The following is an 18,460-nucleotide window of genomic DNA, read 5'->3' on the forward strand; positions in this document are numbered from 1 at the left end:
GGTTTAGTTACGAGTTTCGACACGTCCGACTTACAGTTACATTTCTGTTTAGATAATAACAAGGATTTTTTTCTACCTGGAAACACAATATTCGTCGCGCCCAAAGTAAACATCACAACCTTCACTAATGAGTAATATATTCTACGTAAATTAAATCCATTTAAAGACAAATGCGATGCTGGATGCGGGCAGCGCAGGACCGTTCATTGTGGAAAACCTTGGGGGAGGCCTTTGTCCAGCAGTGGACGTCATTTGGCTGAAACGAACGAACGAACGACGAAAGACAGTTGTAAGACACTACCAATAGCAGTCTTTTTGTTTCCCAAAGTATAACTTCGCTGATTCGTGTACAATAGCTATTTTAATCCGGCAAGTGCAGTCGAGACACCATGCCTCCCATTGTTGAGTCACTTGCGTTAAGTTAAAGTTTTCGTTGACATCGCGGGGTAACTTTAAATATTTCCGCCCAACTTTTGCAGTAAAGCTCAAGATGAGGGCCGCTGTAAGCGTCGCGCGAAGCTATCGTGTAGCGTGTGGGCGCAGCGGTGCTCAGTATACTCGTAGTGTACACTGTACGTACAGCTATGTAAACTGAAGTCAAGGACCAACTTTACAGTATTCCACACACGGCGTGTACTCGTAATTAAAAACCGACTACTTGCAGACTTATATTATGACACGTAGTATGAACCGACACTAATATTAATCTATGTATATTCAAGAAAGAGACAAGCTAGTGAGTTTGGTCTAAATGTTAAAATGCAGCCAAGTAACTAAGCTTCAAAACCTTAGCCTGGTTTAGGTATGTTCTGCAAAATATAAGGAATGGAGAATTAAAAAAACATAGATAAGATTTGTGAGTCATCAAATATTAGATTGCAGATGCCAGAATGCAATAATCACGCCCAGATCATGATTGCCTGTTACTGTAGGCCAAAGAAAAATGTGGGTTTTTTGAAGAAAGTATTACGTACCTTTAGTCATAAAAAGATAAGGTGATAAGAATTTATGATCTGAAATAGATACGGCTCTATCTACGGAACACAGCATCAGCAAAATCCGGACCGAGCTAACACCATTCGGTATTTCGGTGCACGACTTAATCCCTTCTAGTGTTGCCATGCGTGCACTAAATTGGAGGCAATGCATGTGATATTTTCAAAAATATGAATGCCGCTTAATTTAATTGCAACCTATTTCGATTCGTGTTGATAAATCGCCCGACGCGGAATCGAACGCGCAATGAATGGGCTGTATTAATTTGGCTATAACAGAGTTATGGAAAATACTGCATTTAAACAATAAATATTTGTCCAAAATGTGTGCTCTATTTTGTGTTGCATATTGATGTCTTTTTTTTCATGGCGATGAATAATAAAAATTTTGGCTGCACTTTTACAGGATGTTTATGACTCTACGTTGTCTAACATCTTCTATTGATGATAACATATTTATTTAGAAACATCAACACACTGAAGTCTAAATATGCATAAATAAAATAAGGTACACAAGAAATATTTTTGTAACCTAACTAACCAAGAAACGTCTTAATACTTCGGGTGTCATAGTTTATGTAATAACGTTCTATGTATGTAACGTTATGTAGGTAGTAACTGTCTACTCACGGACATTGCCCGCGGGCGGCGTGACCGGAGGGAGCGGCGAGCGTTCGGCGAACGAACGAGCAATGTTCGGTTCGCAAGCGAACATCTAAGAAGACGATCCTGACGCACTCTCTTCAACGACTTTGCACAAAACGGTCTCGATAACATTGTTAATTATTTATACCGAATAGACAACTAATTGTATACAGTCCACTCTTTCATTTAATTAACTTCTACTACACTCACTATCGAAGTAACAGTAACGTTCCATCTAGATAGGAACTTTTAGAGCAAAAACATAAACTCCTCCAATCATAATATTTAAGAAGTAGGTATACTATAACTTTATATTTGTCTTACATGATTTTGTTTACTTTATGTACATTTTTGTTGACTAAGTATGTTTAACGTTTCCCTTCATAAAATATGTCATCTTATCGTATTCGCATCAGGAATTTCTCTCTCCCACAAACGCTTAGTTTGCACAATAAACCCCATAGTATATCTTCTCAAACACCACTTCTAAGTAAAGCTTACTTTCAATTCAATCCGAGACCAATCTAAGGGAGGGAGGTGCTCCAACGTACCGCCTTTTGTACTGTATTCTTTGTGCCGCTCTACTTAAAAAGATAACTAGAGCTCTTCTATTCAAAGCAGGAGCTACTTAGGCTCTCTAAGATGGGATGAAGGATACCTAACCAGCTGATATCGGCTACGTATCTTTACATTGTAAGCATAATAAATTCTTAATACCTGAACGTCGATATAGGATTTCTTTAAGCTTTGAATTAAAGAAGTATAGATTCTCACACCTTCAAGTTTATTGCCATTAAAGATATCCTTGTAAACGATTAGGAGTGAAACATAACACAACACAGAGTTACTTTCTTGCTTGTATTCTTAGATGTAAAAGCCTTGCTTGTCATTATAAATCAATTTGCAGTACTTAAGTATAATAAACAAATTAATATTCTTAAATATTTGTCGTTATCTTAATATAAAGTCATTAGCAAGTTTTTTCCCACACATTCCTCGGAAGGCTTAAGTGGGTAAAAAGCACTCGTGCTATTTTTGTCATAAACATAATTAACAAATTGCCTCAATTAGCTAATTAAAGTACTTAGTAATATTCGCACCTATATATCGGAAAGGATTTAGAGGGTTAGTAGCTATTCAATATTTACATTTCATCGAAGTGATACGGTTCTATAATCCCGGTATTTTCTAAAAATGAAAATAGCTGTGAAAGACGCGGTGGCGTCCACCGACATTATTTACCCGTGCGGACACTGTAACATTATGTACAAGGATTACAAAACTTTGGTACAGCACCTGTTCTGGCGACATGGCACTGAGAGTCAGTTCTGCAGAAAGTGCTGCATGAAGAGGTGGCGTTACGCTGCACACATTTGTAACGTGCTGCCTTTTGAGGACAAGCAGTATGACGAAGAGGTTGATGAAACGATTTGTACCCAGGAGGCACCTGTTTGTACCCAGGAAGCACCCGTTTACACCCAGGAGGCACCTGTTTGTGCGCAGGAGGCACCTGTTTACACCCAGGCAGCACCTGTTTGTACCCAGGAGGCGCCTGTTTATACCCAGGAGGCACCTTTTTACACACAGGAGGCACCTGTTCATATCCAAGAGGCACCTGTTGATACCCACGAGGTACCAGTTTATACCCAGGAGGCACCAGAAGATAAACAAGAACACAGGGATAGCGAGTTCTGCATATGTGGAAAATACATATACAATTCAAAAATGATCGGATGTGATGCTAAAGCGTGCCACTACCAGTGGTTCCATTACTCGTGTGTTGGCATCCTGGAGCCGCCAGACGGCGAATGGTTCTGCCCGACTTGCACCAAACTGGAAACAACTAAGGTAATACTCGAAAATATATTTTAAATAAGTAATTATTTTAGCTAATTAAACTATAATATTCATTATTATTAGTTTTACCTATACATTTGATTCTCTTCATAATTTGTCACGAAGAGAGCAAAAATGAAAAGCCGTATTGCGTTTGTTCGAAAGTCTGACATCTTTATTTGGTTTTTGGATTTCTTTTTTATTCCTGTCCTTGACAGCATTATAATTAATTCGATTTTATCTTTTCAGGCAACACAAAATTCCAATGGCGCGGAGGAGTGGTTTTTAAGTTTCTGATACTTAATACACATAATCCATCCTTCAGAGCTGGAAATGCAGCTGTTGAAAATCAAGACGCGCAAATTCCCTGGCTCATATAGTGAAGATGATGTTGAATTAAGTGAGGACAACGAACACTAGAAGTAAATAATAATCTGTTCTATGTATTGAAGTGTATGTAGTGACTAATTAAGTAATTAATTAAGAGTAACGCCAAAAACATTAGTCCTATCATCAACCATTCATCAAATAGATGAATATGTAGTTAGGTAGGAATATACTTATATATTATACGTATTTTTCTTAAAAATAAGTTCTTATGTCGGCACGTGCCTGCACAGACATGTACCTACAAAGCAATGTTTATGATAGATTCACAAGAAAGATTTCTCAGAATTCAACTAACAATAGCATGTTCTTTGCTCGGTTTCTTTCTGTTATCGGAAACCTTACTATTTTATTGTATACTCCAAAATCTTCAAAAATAAAGGAAATAAAGGAATGTATTCATATTCAGTCTTATAAAATGTAATAAACTCTTATTATGTTTTTGTAATATGGTTTTATAATATGTTTTTAAATATTTTTTTTTGTAATATGTTTTTGTAATTTGTTTAATGTAATATGTTTTGTACTTTGTAATAATAATATGTTTTCATTTAATACGTACCCTAAGTTACACATTTAACATTTAAGACCATGATTGAAAGCAGTCATGTTAGTGTTCCGCAATGACGTGTGTACCGCGACACACTAGTGAAACTGTATGTGTGAATTTTTAGTAAATAAGTAAGGGTATGACTAATAAAGGTAATTACATAAAAACTGATTTTTCATTTGTGGTGTTACCTCCAAAAAATTTCGTTTTCCTAGATGTATTCGTACCTTGAACACACACAAAATTTTACTGATTGCATTTTTGGCATCAGTATCGATCACTAATCACCCCCTGATATTTTTTTATTTTTTATTTGTGGCAACCAAACCTCTCTGGGAGGTTTATTTCTGCCAATGTCGAGTGAAAAATATTGACATAGTTATCAATAGAACGTGGGTGTTTCAGTTCTATTGATTTTTCATGGATTCCGTGGAGTTAAGTATGCCCGTAAGCAGGTTTCGAGACGCCACCGGGTCCAAAGCGGGTTGTTCATACGACAACCCACTCGACACTCGATGCGCGCTCAAATTCGAAGTATTTCAATGTTTTTTTATAATTTATCACTTCACTGCACTTTAGAACACAAAGTAACACCAAATTTGTACACTAAAGTCCATTAAATAATAAATTGAAACCATTAAAACAGATCGACCATGCTTCCCGTTCAACTACCCTCCACGGAATCCACCCCCTGATAGTTATTTTGAAAATATATTTCATGTACAGAATTGACATCTCTACAGATTTATTATAAGTATAGGTGATGTAATTAATTTAAGACAGAAATTATTAGTAGCGAACTTAAATTAACTAGCATCGTATTACCCCCATTTGATTGAATTATAATTAACTATTTGGGGACAAAGTCATGAATGGAATATTTATGGGTAACGTTATAGTTACTACACCTTATGGAATATTGCGAGTACAATAGACCACAATATTGGTATGGTAATAAATATAGCTTCGTAGCTATGTGTAAATAATATTGGAAATATTGTAATGAATCTTTACATTTAACCAAAATAATAAACATGTTTCTTTATTCTATTTATAGGTACTCGTAAGTACAACTTCTGCTAGTAGACCATAGGTATAAAGAAAGTCGTAAGATAATTATTAATAGACATAAAGAGAATATGGAGTACCTAAATGTAAATCAAAAGGTCACTACTGAAAAATGCTAAGATGATGTTCACGGAGTGATTTCTTCAAGGCGTATTTGGACGGGAACATTTTATCTCAATAGGTAGAGCATTCCACAGACGAATTGCTGTAATGGGGGCAGAATCGAATATAAATCCGGATTTATGAGGAGAATATTGAGAGCAGGATTGTGAGAAGAAAAAAGATTACGAGATCAGTGTAAAATGACCTCACTAATCGACAAGAAAGACTTACTATCTACACTAATATTATAAAGAGTTTTGTTTGTTTGTATTGAACAGGCTCTGAAACTACTGGACTGATTTGGAAAATTATTTCTTCATTAAAATCTTATATTATTTCTAATGAACATAAGCGGTACGATGTTCGCCGGGTCTGCTCCTTAAGTATACAATGAGGCTAAACGTAGCATGTCATAAACATCTCAAAAACTTAGAATACATAAGTATTATTCATTCATAAAAAGTTATATGACCATTTGCATCAATTTATATAACCCATTATATACTTCTACAGTGCCAATTTTCATACTAATAGTCCACACATTCAATATTAATTGGCCACCTAGCTCACCTCAATATTAATTACATTTTTGCATATTGCAAACTCTGTGATTTTATAGCGCTGTGTGTATTAGAACTTTAATTGGATTCGGTTCATAGGTTTCCCTAAAATTGGGATTTGTTTACGAATAGACAAACATTTGGTTAATTTTAAACGGGTTTTGGGTATTTTATAATAGTGTCCGTATAATTATTGACAATAACCGATTATCGTGTGAAACCAGATAATTTGCATTGTTCAGTTGAAATCATAATATTTTCATACAACTTACTCACTTAGCTCTATGTAATTATTTACCTATACGTTGTAGTACAACATGAACTTTTTAAGGTAAATTTTTTTTAAATACATACTTCATTTTCCAATTGCCGCTTCTGACTTATGCCCGTTTTCACCATCAATCCCTAATTTTTAAGTGACCCCTATGGTAACACATAACAGGAATTTTGTTGTCAAAGGGGTCACATAGAAATTATGGATTGATAGTGAAAACAGGAATTAATATGGCCACATCTAAAGCTGTGATTACCTAGTTGTTACAAATCAAAAGATGAAGATGAAAATCTTATAAAACAGCAATTATAAAAATGTCTACTCTAGTGCACCTATTTAATAAAAGTTGTTTAACTTCGACAAGTTGTCGTAGCGTAGTTGTTATAAGTTCGGCCTTCGCTGTTAAATAGTTCTCTCAAAGGAAAGAAAGGAGCTATTAAACAAGTTCAAAAGTACCCTAATTACATCGTCAGGTACTTTTCTCGGCTACTTATTTTAAAGGAAGTAAAATTAAATTATAATTATGCAATAAAAAATGAAGACATAATAACTCTACAACACACTTGCGAGTATCTCTATCAAATTATCGTACTGTCAAACCTTTGGAATACTGTAGCTTAAAAGTTATTTTTTATGTTTATCACTTTTTGTATTTTTAAAAGGCGGTTTAACGTTGGTTTCCATTTATGTCCATTGTTTTTAAAGAAAAGTAGATGTTTGAACATTTTGATGAAGTAACAAAGTGCATGAATAACTATGAAAAAGGTTGTGATAAAATACCCAAGCCTAAAATGTCATCATCATTATCATCATCTCAGCGATAGGAAGTCCACTGCTAAACATAGGCCCCCCCTACTGCTTTCCATGTTGCTCGGTTGGTAGCGGACTGCGTCCAGCGCCTCCCTAAAATCTATCCACTGAAATTCGTAAACTAGTTACGAAGTAACTGTAATTCAGTCACGCGTAACGTCATCCCACACTTACAAGTTGATAGCGCCCCCACTTAGCATACAGTCCACCTACATACACATATGCCACGCTGGGAAAAGTTTGAAAAACACGTAGGAACCCATTTAAGCGGGAGTGAATCTCGGTGGATCGGGTCTCACTAACGGGCCAATTTGCATGCAAGTATTCGCGCATAAATGCGGAAAGTGTCTTGTGTGAGCTCGTTCGGCTCGGCGAGCTCGTTAACGACGCATTAGAGGATGATGTACAACACTAATTACGATAAAAGCAACGATCTGTTTCAACTGCGTGTTGAAACATATGATAATTTTGCCGACGTACGGTTTAGTGATGGGAATTAGACGACGTTGTAAGGAAAAATTGCACTAATTACAGTTTTCAAAGTTTTATTACGTCTGATCGTAAGGACAATCAAAATTGAAACAACAATAAATCGAAAAATAAACAACATTTGGCATTTTCCAACTACGTAGGTACAAAATAAAATGAAATCGTGTACCAAATTAGATATAATTACAAAGGTTAGCTCAGTTAGGCACCTAATTATGTCGCTATGATATGAGTAAACAATTAAGTACGGCCAAACTAACAAACCTATTCATAATTAATGTGATTACAATTATTGGTAGTACATAAATTAAGTATTAATAAAAATATGGAAATAGTACTAGCAAGCTGGTTTGCAGATTTTTCTATCTATGAACCGTTATTAACTATCTCTTTTTGACCCCATTTAAAGCTTTCTATGACAAAAACGTTAATAAATTTTTAGTAGTAGGAGAGTAGGAGTTAGGTAGGACTTATTAATAGACAAAGTACCTAGTATTAGGAGGCAATAAAAAAAAGTTAGTCGATGTCACTTGAAACACGGTTTTAACAGTAGCGGCGTAAGGGGGGGGCGGTGGGGTCCGCCCCGGGTGCCAAGCATCAGGGGGTGACAAAGTCGCGCAGATTAGTACTCACTGCATGGCAAGGACGGTCGTGATGTCATGACAAGGGGGGGTGCCATTCTGGGGTGCCTTAGGCTATAATTTATATTATGACGGGGGGGGGGGGGGGGCCGCCCCGGGTGCCAACCTATGCTACGCCGCCACTGGGTTTTAACGTTTGTTTAAGTTTTTTGCAATAACACATGAGTTAACTAAACATTATCCATATTTTAATCTAATGCACTTCACCTAATATTGCAAACTGAAATGATGTTCAACTCATTAAGAGCCGCCCAACTTGCGCTAAGTCTTGAACCATGCTTCGGCATCCGTAAGTAGTTACTAAGTTTTGACTAATTTCGACTGAAGTTGTTTTATCGCGTACTGCATCTACACTAATATTGGTAACGACGACGTTTAGTTACCGTGCACTAGCAAAGTTTTACGGTGATGCATTATAACACTGAACGTGTGCAAACAAACATAAAAATTATGTAAAATCACTATCTATTAACGGGACTATTCCCACCTCTCGTTCCCACCACTGCAACTCCTGTGTAGCCAGGATCTACAGCTTGACCGCCACAAAAACCCAACCAATGAAGGTCAAGTTTGTGCCGGGGGATAGTTAAACTGTCATTGGACCCGCAACGAAATTAATCAGAAGAACATAGGAGGAGTTCGAAATTAAGGTTCGATTTCCCTCCATTGCAAAGCGGATGACAGGTGACAAACAAAGGTTTAAAACCTTTAAGAAAAGATTATGCACCACGGACAATAAAAAGGGGGCCCATCTTATGAGCAATTAGCAAGTACCTGCCAATTATATTCCTTGTCGCGACAAGATCGGTGTAATAAATTGCGGAAACAGATGTATGTTGTATTGAATTAAGCATTATATCACGTTCATGTTTCCAAAGATCACACTCCCACAAGATATGATGGGCAGACTGCTCATAACTATTAGTAAACTGTAGATTGTAATTTTATCTAATGATACACTCAGCGTCAAATAGTTCAGGACACTCAAAGTGGTCAAAAAGTTGACAACACAATCTTATTCCAATTTGTAACAAAGACCTGATGCGAACTTTTTGGCTACTTTGGGTGTTACTATTTGACGCTGACTGTACAGGACCGATCACAATAAGTTTATGAAATCTCATTAAATTCGAGTTAGCTTACTTATGTATACATGTAGTATGAAAAAAATTTAAACCTCGAAACGATATTTTTTAATGAAAATCTTATGATACTTAAGATGATTAATGATCCAATAATAACGGAACAAATTTTTCATAACTAAAGTCCGTAAGGGAGAAAGGATACCCTGAATATTCTTATGCTCAGTTCTCTAGAAGAGGTAGAGAACAGAGAATATTATAGGCCAAGTCAAAACTGCGAGTGTTCTACGAGTAGTATACTTTTATACTCATATCTGTGTATTCATCTTCTGGAACGTGTGAGAAATGCCACTTCTTATAGCCAGGACTTCATTTTCAATTTGTTCCCGGAACATAACAATGGCAGTTGGAGCTCCCAGCAGTCCGTGTCGAAAGCGAACAAATTCTATACTTCAGCCAATTTCAATATGCTAATGTCTGGATAGGCTTTAGCTCTCTGGAGACGACGATGTTTAAGTTCCACAATTTCGTAGTTCCGTTTTGTTTCTAGAACTACTTAGCTTTAGTCGCAGCAGGGGAATGATTCCGGGAACATCAGTTCTAGTTTAGTATGCAAAACAATTCTGTTACAACTAACAGGTATTTCAATTTGAAATTTTAATTGTTGCTCAAGTGTATATTTGGAAATATATTATTTAAAAAAAAACATCTTGAGATCTCTATCCAATTGAGTAAACATCACTGAAAACTTTTAATAGTATTCTTTATGTCTCATTAGCCATCAGTAGTGCCAAAAGTCGTGGGATCAAGTCCACCTGCGACAGCCCATTTTACAATTTCAAAATCAAAATACAGTTTTACTATTTTCTTTCTAAGAGATTATTCCAAGAAACCTACCTTAGTGAGGAAAATAGTCCTGCCGAATTTAATCAAATACCTATCTTGTTTTTTTTCACTTTCAGTAACAATAGAAATCAATCTTATAGTGAATTTTAAAACAATAAAACTGTCTGAGAAAAAACTTTTGCTTGAACAAGCAACTATATTCGCAAAGTCTAACGAAGTGAGAAAAATGAATTGGAATAGTGAACAAATTGAAAATTAAGTCCACTGTATCTTTAATCTTTTAAAATCATTCAACATTTACAGAGTTCTTCCAACAAAACAAAATCAAATCGCAAACGTTTCCCTTTTCAAGTGACATTAGCCTTGTGGATCGCATTGAAAGGGTTATCAGTCACCAGCTTACTTACTCCGAGAGTTCAATATCCTCTAGATTATAGATAACAAATAGGAAACAATACAAGAAATACCAAAGTAGCGGATGATCAATTTGTGTAACTAGGTTAACGAATCTGTCTCTTACTGAATTATCTATAGACTCGATTGTCTGTAACTTGTATGTTATACTTGAATCATAGTTTTTGGCAACAAATTAATTAGGAACATACAACGTAGGCGTCAATGGCGTGTCGTATTTCAATAATTAATTATTAACTAATTAAGAAGTTAAATTAAGATTCGTGCACCCATAGGTATTTTGTGGTATGATGCTCTATAAGTAAATAACTTTTCTGATTACTAAGCTATATTATTACTTAGTTCACTTTTAATCATTCTGCCGTTGTCATCAATTTTTTACGTAAACCTCACGGGTAATTGCCAATTTTGTTTTAACTACATACTATGTATCTAACACGATTTATGAATAGATCAAGATAAATTATTAATTGAATAATAAAACAATGGGATCACGGCATTCACAGCGTAATTGAATGGAACTAAATTAACTTCCGCTTTCACGAGACAGGCGACAGTTTCAAGTATCTAATTAATATTTAAATAAGATGACTATCTGAATACAGATTAGATAAATAATTCAAGCGGTGTTGGTCTCCTAAGTTGGTTTTAACAGCTGAACAAGAGCGGTGTGGTGTAAGCCGGGGGTAAATCGTTTGAGACAATCACAGCCACGTCGGCATCCGAGGCGGGCGCGGCAGTCGTTATGCGAAAGTGAAAATTTATCCGGAGATATCAAAAGCGCTTTTATCTCGAGATGACGTAACATTATCGCAATATCCGTGCGTCGTCGGCTGTCCCGCGCCCTGAGAATATCAAGAAGATATATTTTCACGGAACAATGCGTCCCCGGTATCTCAATTTTCATTTCCCCTCCGTGGGACATCCGGTGTGATTTGTAGCATGAGATAATATACAAAACGGTGGCTTCGCGGGACGCTCCGACACTGTCAGCACAAAATCTAGGCCTTCTATCTTTATCGTATACTTTAAAGACTTTAAACAGTACGTTTTTCGCTATCGGATACCCAGTTGATTCCTTGGCTTTCGTAATACAAACAGTTTCACGGACCAGTTGGGTTGTAAAGAAAATGTTTTTGTTATAAAAGACTAACTCCGTCAGAGGCTTCGAAAACGATACCACAAAAACTGTGTAGGTATGTTAAATTATTGAAAATTTTATATCTACTTGTTGTTTTATTAGGCAATTCATTAAATAATTTTCTTCATTCCTTACAATATTAGGCAGTCAACGTAACGTAATATCGTTTCCTGACTCTTATTGTTCATAGCGATGCGCTAGTGACTGGCTGGTATTTTTAAAAAGTCAACAAACACCACTCGAAGCAAACACCCCAAATAATTCACCGCATTTCTCTTGCAAATACAAAGCAATAGAGTTTAAAAGACATGAATTATGTACGACGGAAACAGACGAGTCATTTTGCACCTTATTCGACAGGACACGAGTTCCAAGCGACGTTTTTAAATTTACATTTGCCCGCACGAAAGTCGGCAGGAGCAACGTCATGTAACTCAGACGCATATCAAAGGCAGTCCCCTGAATAATGGCCCAATTTTCTACTTTTGTAAACTTTGAAGTCGTAAGCACTTTTACTATGAACCAACTATTGCGCGCTGAACACAGACTGGGAAGATTTAAAGTGGGAAGACTTTAGAAAGCAGGTGGCAATAATATTGCGTTTTTTAGAACTGACATATGAATGTACTTAATAGGTAGGTAGTTAGGTACTAATTAAGAAGGCAGGACAATGTAGGCAATGCCTCTGGGGACGATTCCACGACCACGATATGTAAGTTAATGAGAGAGAGAGCGGTTAAATGATTCGTAGAATCCATTTATAAAAGGTAAAAAATTCTGACAGCACCACTGAAGAGAAAACTTTTCTCGTTATTGATGACGATGGGCAATTGTGTAATAAAAACTAGATTAATAATAATGTAATAAGATTAAGATCATAATAAGTTTGTACGTTTAATAGGTATTTAGGGTGACGAAAAATCGCCAATAACATAAAAACAAAACACCAATAGTTAAATCAAAAGGCAAAACATAAGAGCGATGGAATCGCTCAAACATTACAAATGAAACAATCCAAGAGTCCCAAACGAGACCAAATCGCAATAACTAAGTAATATTTCTTGGCGGATAAGTGTTCTGATCGTATTTCCTCGTGACAGAAAGTCAACTCAAACAAGCTGCGTGTACACACGCGTGGAAAACGTCCGCAGAAGTAGTTTCGCTCACTCGTAAACAGTACAATAAAGTTTAGTGAGCACTTATGAGCGGGCAGCTCGCCGGCTCCGCCAGTCCCTTCTAATCTATCTAATGTTATACCGCAAATAACTTAGCGACATAACTCTATTTTCACGTCATTTCACTAATGTTAGCAATGACAATACATTATACAGATTTAGTGGCGACAAAGCAGTCTCTTTAATAAGCACTTTGTATATTCGGTAGCTAATAATGTTTATCGTCACAACTTCTAAGTCTTATTAATATGTTAGGTACTTCTTTGACCTATTAAGTATGTCTCACACTCTCACCACTAGAATTTTCCCGCATGGAGAATATCTCATGGTATAAAGACCCCATGTAACTACCTTATTACTGTTGTGCAATAAGAATAAATAAGTAAATAAATAGGTTGGTAACTAGAGCGAACGCTACAGAGAATTGAGCAACCATATAAACAAGAATTCTTATTTGCCGAACTAAGATAATGGGCTCGATCTTTCTTCTGGGCAATATTGGTTAATGGCCCACAAACATTATGTAAGATAGGGACCTGCCTATTAGCTACCTACACATCTAATGAACGCAGCTCCACCTCGCTGGATTAGAGGAAAAAATCGCATTTACTACGCTGGAGATTGATGGCGTATCTGCTGATCTCTGCTCTATGGCGTCTATTGTTCTGATAGATTGACCGTAAATAGGTAAATAAATAAGTAATAGGTATATTGGGAATATTTTATCGAATATTTAAAAGCCCAAACTGAAAAGTAGAGCATTTGTCAATGTAAAGATAATACGAAATACGTGCCCATTTTGAAATTATTCATTGAATTAAAACTCACATAACTCTATCTATAAATACCGGCGGATCTAGTAATACATTTTCATGCGAGTTATATAAGTACTTATCCTAACTTTTAAATGTATACAAAAAATGTATCAAATTCATAACCCAAGTGTATCTTTCAATAAATGCCATCATCTAATTTTATTCTGAAATCCCATGATCGCTTTGTAATGTTATTCATACACTGGGGATTCTCGGAGACGACGTAGACAAGATTTTGCCTTTATTCTAAGTACGTTCTGATTTAAACCTAAAAAGATAAGTCCGACTCAATTTAGCGCAAATGTTTTCTTTGTATGGTAATGTTTTATCAGTCTGTTTATAACTGAAATCTATTACGCTACTTTGACGTGATCTGAGTATATTATGATGAACGACATATATTTAAAGATGAACGACAATTTTTTAAAGATAGACAACTTGGTCCAATTTTTGGTTTATTGTCGATTTGTTATAGAGTCGACTCGTCACAGGGATAAGTACGGTATAAATTCGTCACACTTCATCTATTTTTCGTAACAAATTGACGCGCATGTAGGTAGGTAAGTAGGTTTGAACCTTACACAAGTGTGACGATTTGACTATAAGGGAAATTAACAAAATAGTCAATTTATTTTTAATTAAGTAATTTTAAACTTAATTTACTCTTACTAGTCTTGCTACAATATCTAATTTGTATTTTGTTTATATTCATGTCACATGGACCCTCTAAAAAGTATAATCATTCTGCATCACTGCGTATGCCTCGTCTCCGGGAATAGCATGATTATTCCCGACTGCGAATCCCATACGATACAGCTGACAGTTCTCATGGCAGAAGAGATCTCGCGCTTCATTTATTTCGCTCGCTGACAGAAGCTGTCAAATGAGGATTATGTCTTAGCACGACTCCATAAAAGATTAAGAGGACCAGTTCCTCCGCGTTTGAATAAGGAGGAATTATGTTCTGAGTGAAACTCGTTTTCACAATAAGATTTTGAACTTTGTTATTATCGAAATAATGTCTAGAATTATAAGACCGTACCAATATCTACGAACTATGTAGTTGAAATTCAACAAGTAGCCTTAATCATAGTAAGGGTCCATGTAATCGACGGCTATAAAACAAACAAAGAAGTTAGTGTTTTGACTAACAGCATCAAATTATTGGAATTAAACAACCATTGTACAATTTGCTTTATAAATCTGCCAGCAATCTACCCGCAATCTAAGTTTCAATTCTATTTCAGTGTGGATCTGAATATAAATTAAATTTGCGGCACAATGGGGCGAGCATATTGTCCTCAGCAGGACTTCACTCAGAGAGTTTGTGCTCGACAAATTGATTTATTAACAGGACTGAAATCGCTCTCGAAAAATCGGAATTTTACGAAATTGTTGCCAACAAAAATAATATTACACTTAATTGAAATAGACAGCATCAGTCCCAAATTTTCAGAATCAATTGTAACGAATTTACGAACGAAATTCAATTAAGTTACAAAAGCAAATATTCTTATTTACTCAATAACGTTTTCCAAAAGTTTTGGCTTTATTTTCAAAGACATATGTAGAGGTGTGATGGTCGATAGTTTTATTTATTCAACCATTTATCTAAGTACCTACTTATGTATGTATTTCGCTGACAATTTTTTTTGTTTTAGATAGGTAATAGTAGATTTATTAGTTTGCATGAAAACTGTTACAATAAGCTCCTCGCTCCCCCACCGTAGATCTTACATGATATTGAATAGGTATAGGTGTCATAGTCAAAGGTCGATATGCAGTCTCTTCGCGGAATGACTGGTCTATCCTAGGTTTGACTAAGGCCTTCAGGCAAACCCCGAAGTGAATTCTTATTTCGGCCTTTGACTAAGTCAAACCTAGAAGTGCCTAAACGGTTCAGTCAAACGTCGAAACTAAAAAAATCTGTTTCGGACTTTGCCTAGTCAATCCTAGAAACGTCTGGCAGACTCGGTCAAAAGTAGACGGCAAATAGAAAACCGGCCAAGTGCGAGCCGGATTCGCTCACGAAGGGTGCCGTACGACTCTGTTGTTGTATGGGAGCCCCCCTTAAATATTTATTTTATTTAAATTTTTGATTTATTTTTAAAATAGATATGCAACTTAATATTATGTGAATATTTCAAGGGTTCACCTGTTTACGTTTTAATATCAAGTAGAAAACAACAACAAGTCACGTTTGCTGTATGGGAGCCCCCCTTAAATATTTAAGTATTTTATTGAATTATTTATTTTTAAAGTGAATGATTCATGAGATACGAACCTGGTGACAGAAAACATTTAGCGAAGTCATAATAATAGGGTCTAAACTCTTTATCCTTTAAGGTAACAGAACCCTAAAAATAAGTAATTAATCAAGATCGATCTAGAAACACTGACAAACAATCTTAGTATTGTATAAGTTTAGTTACTCGTACCTTCACCTAAAGAGCGTCAAAACCGACCGTCGTAACGCCTTTGTAATAAGTTCGAGATCAGAATTAAGTATAGTTTAGTTTAAAGTCTTAATTGAGGTTTGACTAGTCAAACCCCGATTTCATGAAATTGAGTTTCGACCTTTGCCTGACCAAATTAGTTACTCCTAGGTTTGACTAACATTATTTAGTCAAAGGCCGAAATGTTTGGGCTTTCACTAAGACTTCTAGTCAGACCTGAGGATTGACTAGTCAAACCTAGGAGTGCCGGAACTTCGAGGTTTGACTATAACATAGGCACTATAAAATACTTAACCTCGTTTTATTTTCAACGTGCATCGAAATTCTGCGGAATCGACGAATCACGTACAAAATATAAACAGTGCGCCATCACTGTGTCACTCCCGACTCAAACGCATGTCGATCGGAATGCGCTTCTAAGAAAATATCCTGCACAGAATCACGTGCGACCCTATTGCGAAACATGATGCTCCCGCCGTCAATGCAATGCATCCAAACAAAAATACACACACTATCAATGGAATTCCTAATGCTGTCTACAAAGTTCAGCACAAACAAACGCATCGAAATTGTGTTTCAGTCAATTTAACCTAAATGAAAGCAAACAGAGACCAGAACTTGTTAAGCGAGTAAAACAACAAACAGAATACGCAATTTCAATACAAAGAGAATTCAAGTCTTATGAGTTGCGCAGAAATCATTCATGGGCAATAACACCCATTTCTGGTGGGCGCCACCTCAGTTATTGCCTCGGGATAGGATTATTGGCAAATTGTTCCGTTCGCATTCCGGCCCCACTCGCACATGAAATATTAAGCACCTACGTACCGGTGGCTCGCTGGCTCGGGCTGCTGGCCGACACTCTGGCCGACATCCACCGACCGACGCCGACGCCGCGCAATAACGCGCTAAGTCTCGCCGACACGCGCCTGATTGGACCCAACCAAATAAAATTGCCCTTTTACGCCTGACGACTTCCTTTGATTTTTGAGGAAATTCTTTTGTACAAAATTTACCGCTTTCAGAAACAACAAATAAACGGATAAGGAAAACGTATACTGTCTATTGAATAGAAATAGGTAAGAACCACGAGACGCTTGGTAGATTATTATTCGTTTTTGTTTTGATACGCACGGAACATGTTTAATGATTATAATATTTTTTGTTACTAGAAAATAAACAACATTTTATTAGCAAGGTTAAGTCGTATTACCGACATATCAGGTCAGAAAGTTAATCTACTTTATGTAAAACATATAACGTGGATGGAAAATAATCTGCATTATAATCATGCTTACTACATAAATGCATAATATTGTAACAAACTCCAATGGCCACAAAAGATAAAAGCTGTGTGGGAAAAAGTGCAAGATACAACATTTAAACCGTTAGCTAACGTTACGTTACAAACTCCAAATAAAGATAAGACGATCGTGATATCTGCGAAAATTTAAATACTTAGGTGTTGAGTGTTAGTACAGCTACGGTTCGAACGCGAGCGGATGGCGTACGCCATAAAAAGATAACGCCGTCGATGCTGCGAGTTTTGTTATGTTTACTTTGTCCGAATATATTTTTGTTAAATTTTTCCAGAGGCTAAACTGAGTATAATAGCCAAAGCATTAATTTAGCAAATGGGTGTTTTTTCAGAATTTCGATCGTTCTAACAAAATATATCACCCAAATTCGAATTTGGAGTAATTAGGTACTTAAAGCACTGAATCACATAATGCGATAATAAGTTTTCTGAGAATTACAAAATCGATTTTCTTCTTATTTACGTGCAAGAACATTAGATAAGTTGGGAGTAAAACAGCGCTTAACAACAAACCGGAACAAACTTCCACATAGGGGTAAATTTTAATGATCCGCCCATATCAATTTCTCCTCAGTTTTTATTGCATCACAGGCGTGTATTAAACGTGGAGCCATACAAAAACAGAGACAATACGCTGGAAGCAGGCCATTGTAGTTGCCCGTCTTTGTTCACCTATCTACGAATCCTATCGGGCCCCTTATTACGTTTGACTGTGCGCCACGTATAATGGGGTGCCCACACATAATATTCGTTTATTTGTACCAAAGCAGTGATAACTCACAAGGGAGTGACCTCGACTTGCTCGATACAGGAGTAATTGAGGTTTTGGCATTGTACGTAGACGTTCGATCTTGGA

General features: G+C 36.4%; 1 protein-coding gene across 1 annotated transcript; it reads left to right on the forward strand.

Moving 5' to 3' along the window:
- The first annotated feature begins 2,777 nt into the window (after positions 1-2,777).
- Positions 2,778-4,305, forward strand: LOC114363819 (uncharacterized). The gene is made up of 2 exons (XM_028319649.1): positions 2,778-3,488; positions 3,726-4,305. Exons 1-2 carry the CDS (start codon positions 2,835-2,837, stop codon positions 3,771-3,773), a joined length of 702 nt encoding a protein of 233 aa, XP_028175450.1. The 5' UTR covers positions 2,778-2,834; the 3' UTR covers positions 3,774-4,305.
- Positions 4,306-18,460: the final 14,155 nt, after the last annotated feature.

Source organism: Ostrinia furnacalis, unplaced genomic scaffold (assembly GCF_004193835.3).
Source record: "Ostrinia furnacalis isolate ACB-3 unplaced genomic scaffold, ASM419383v2 OfSCF7311, whole genome shotgun sequence".
In the NCBI taxonomy this organism is placed as follows: Eukaryota; Metazoa; Arthropoda; class Insecta; order Lepidoptera; family Crambidae; genus Ostrinia; species Ostrinia furnacalis.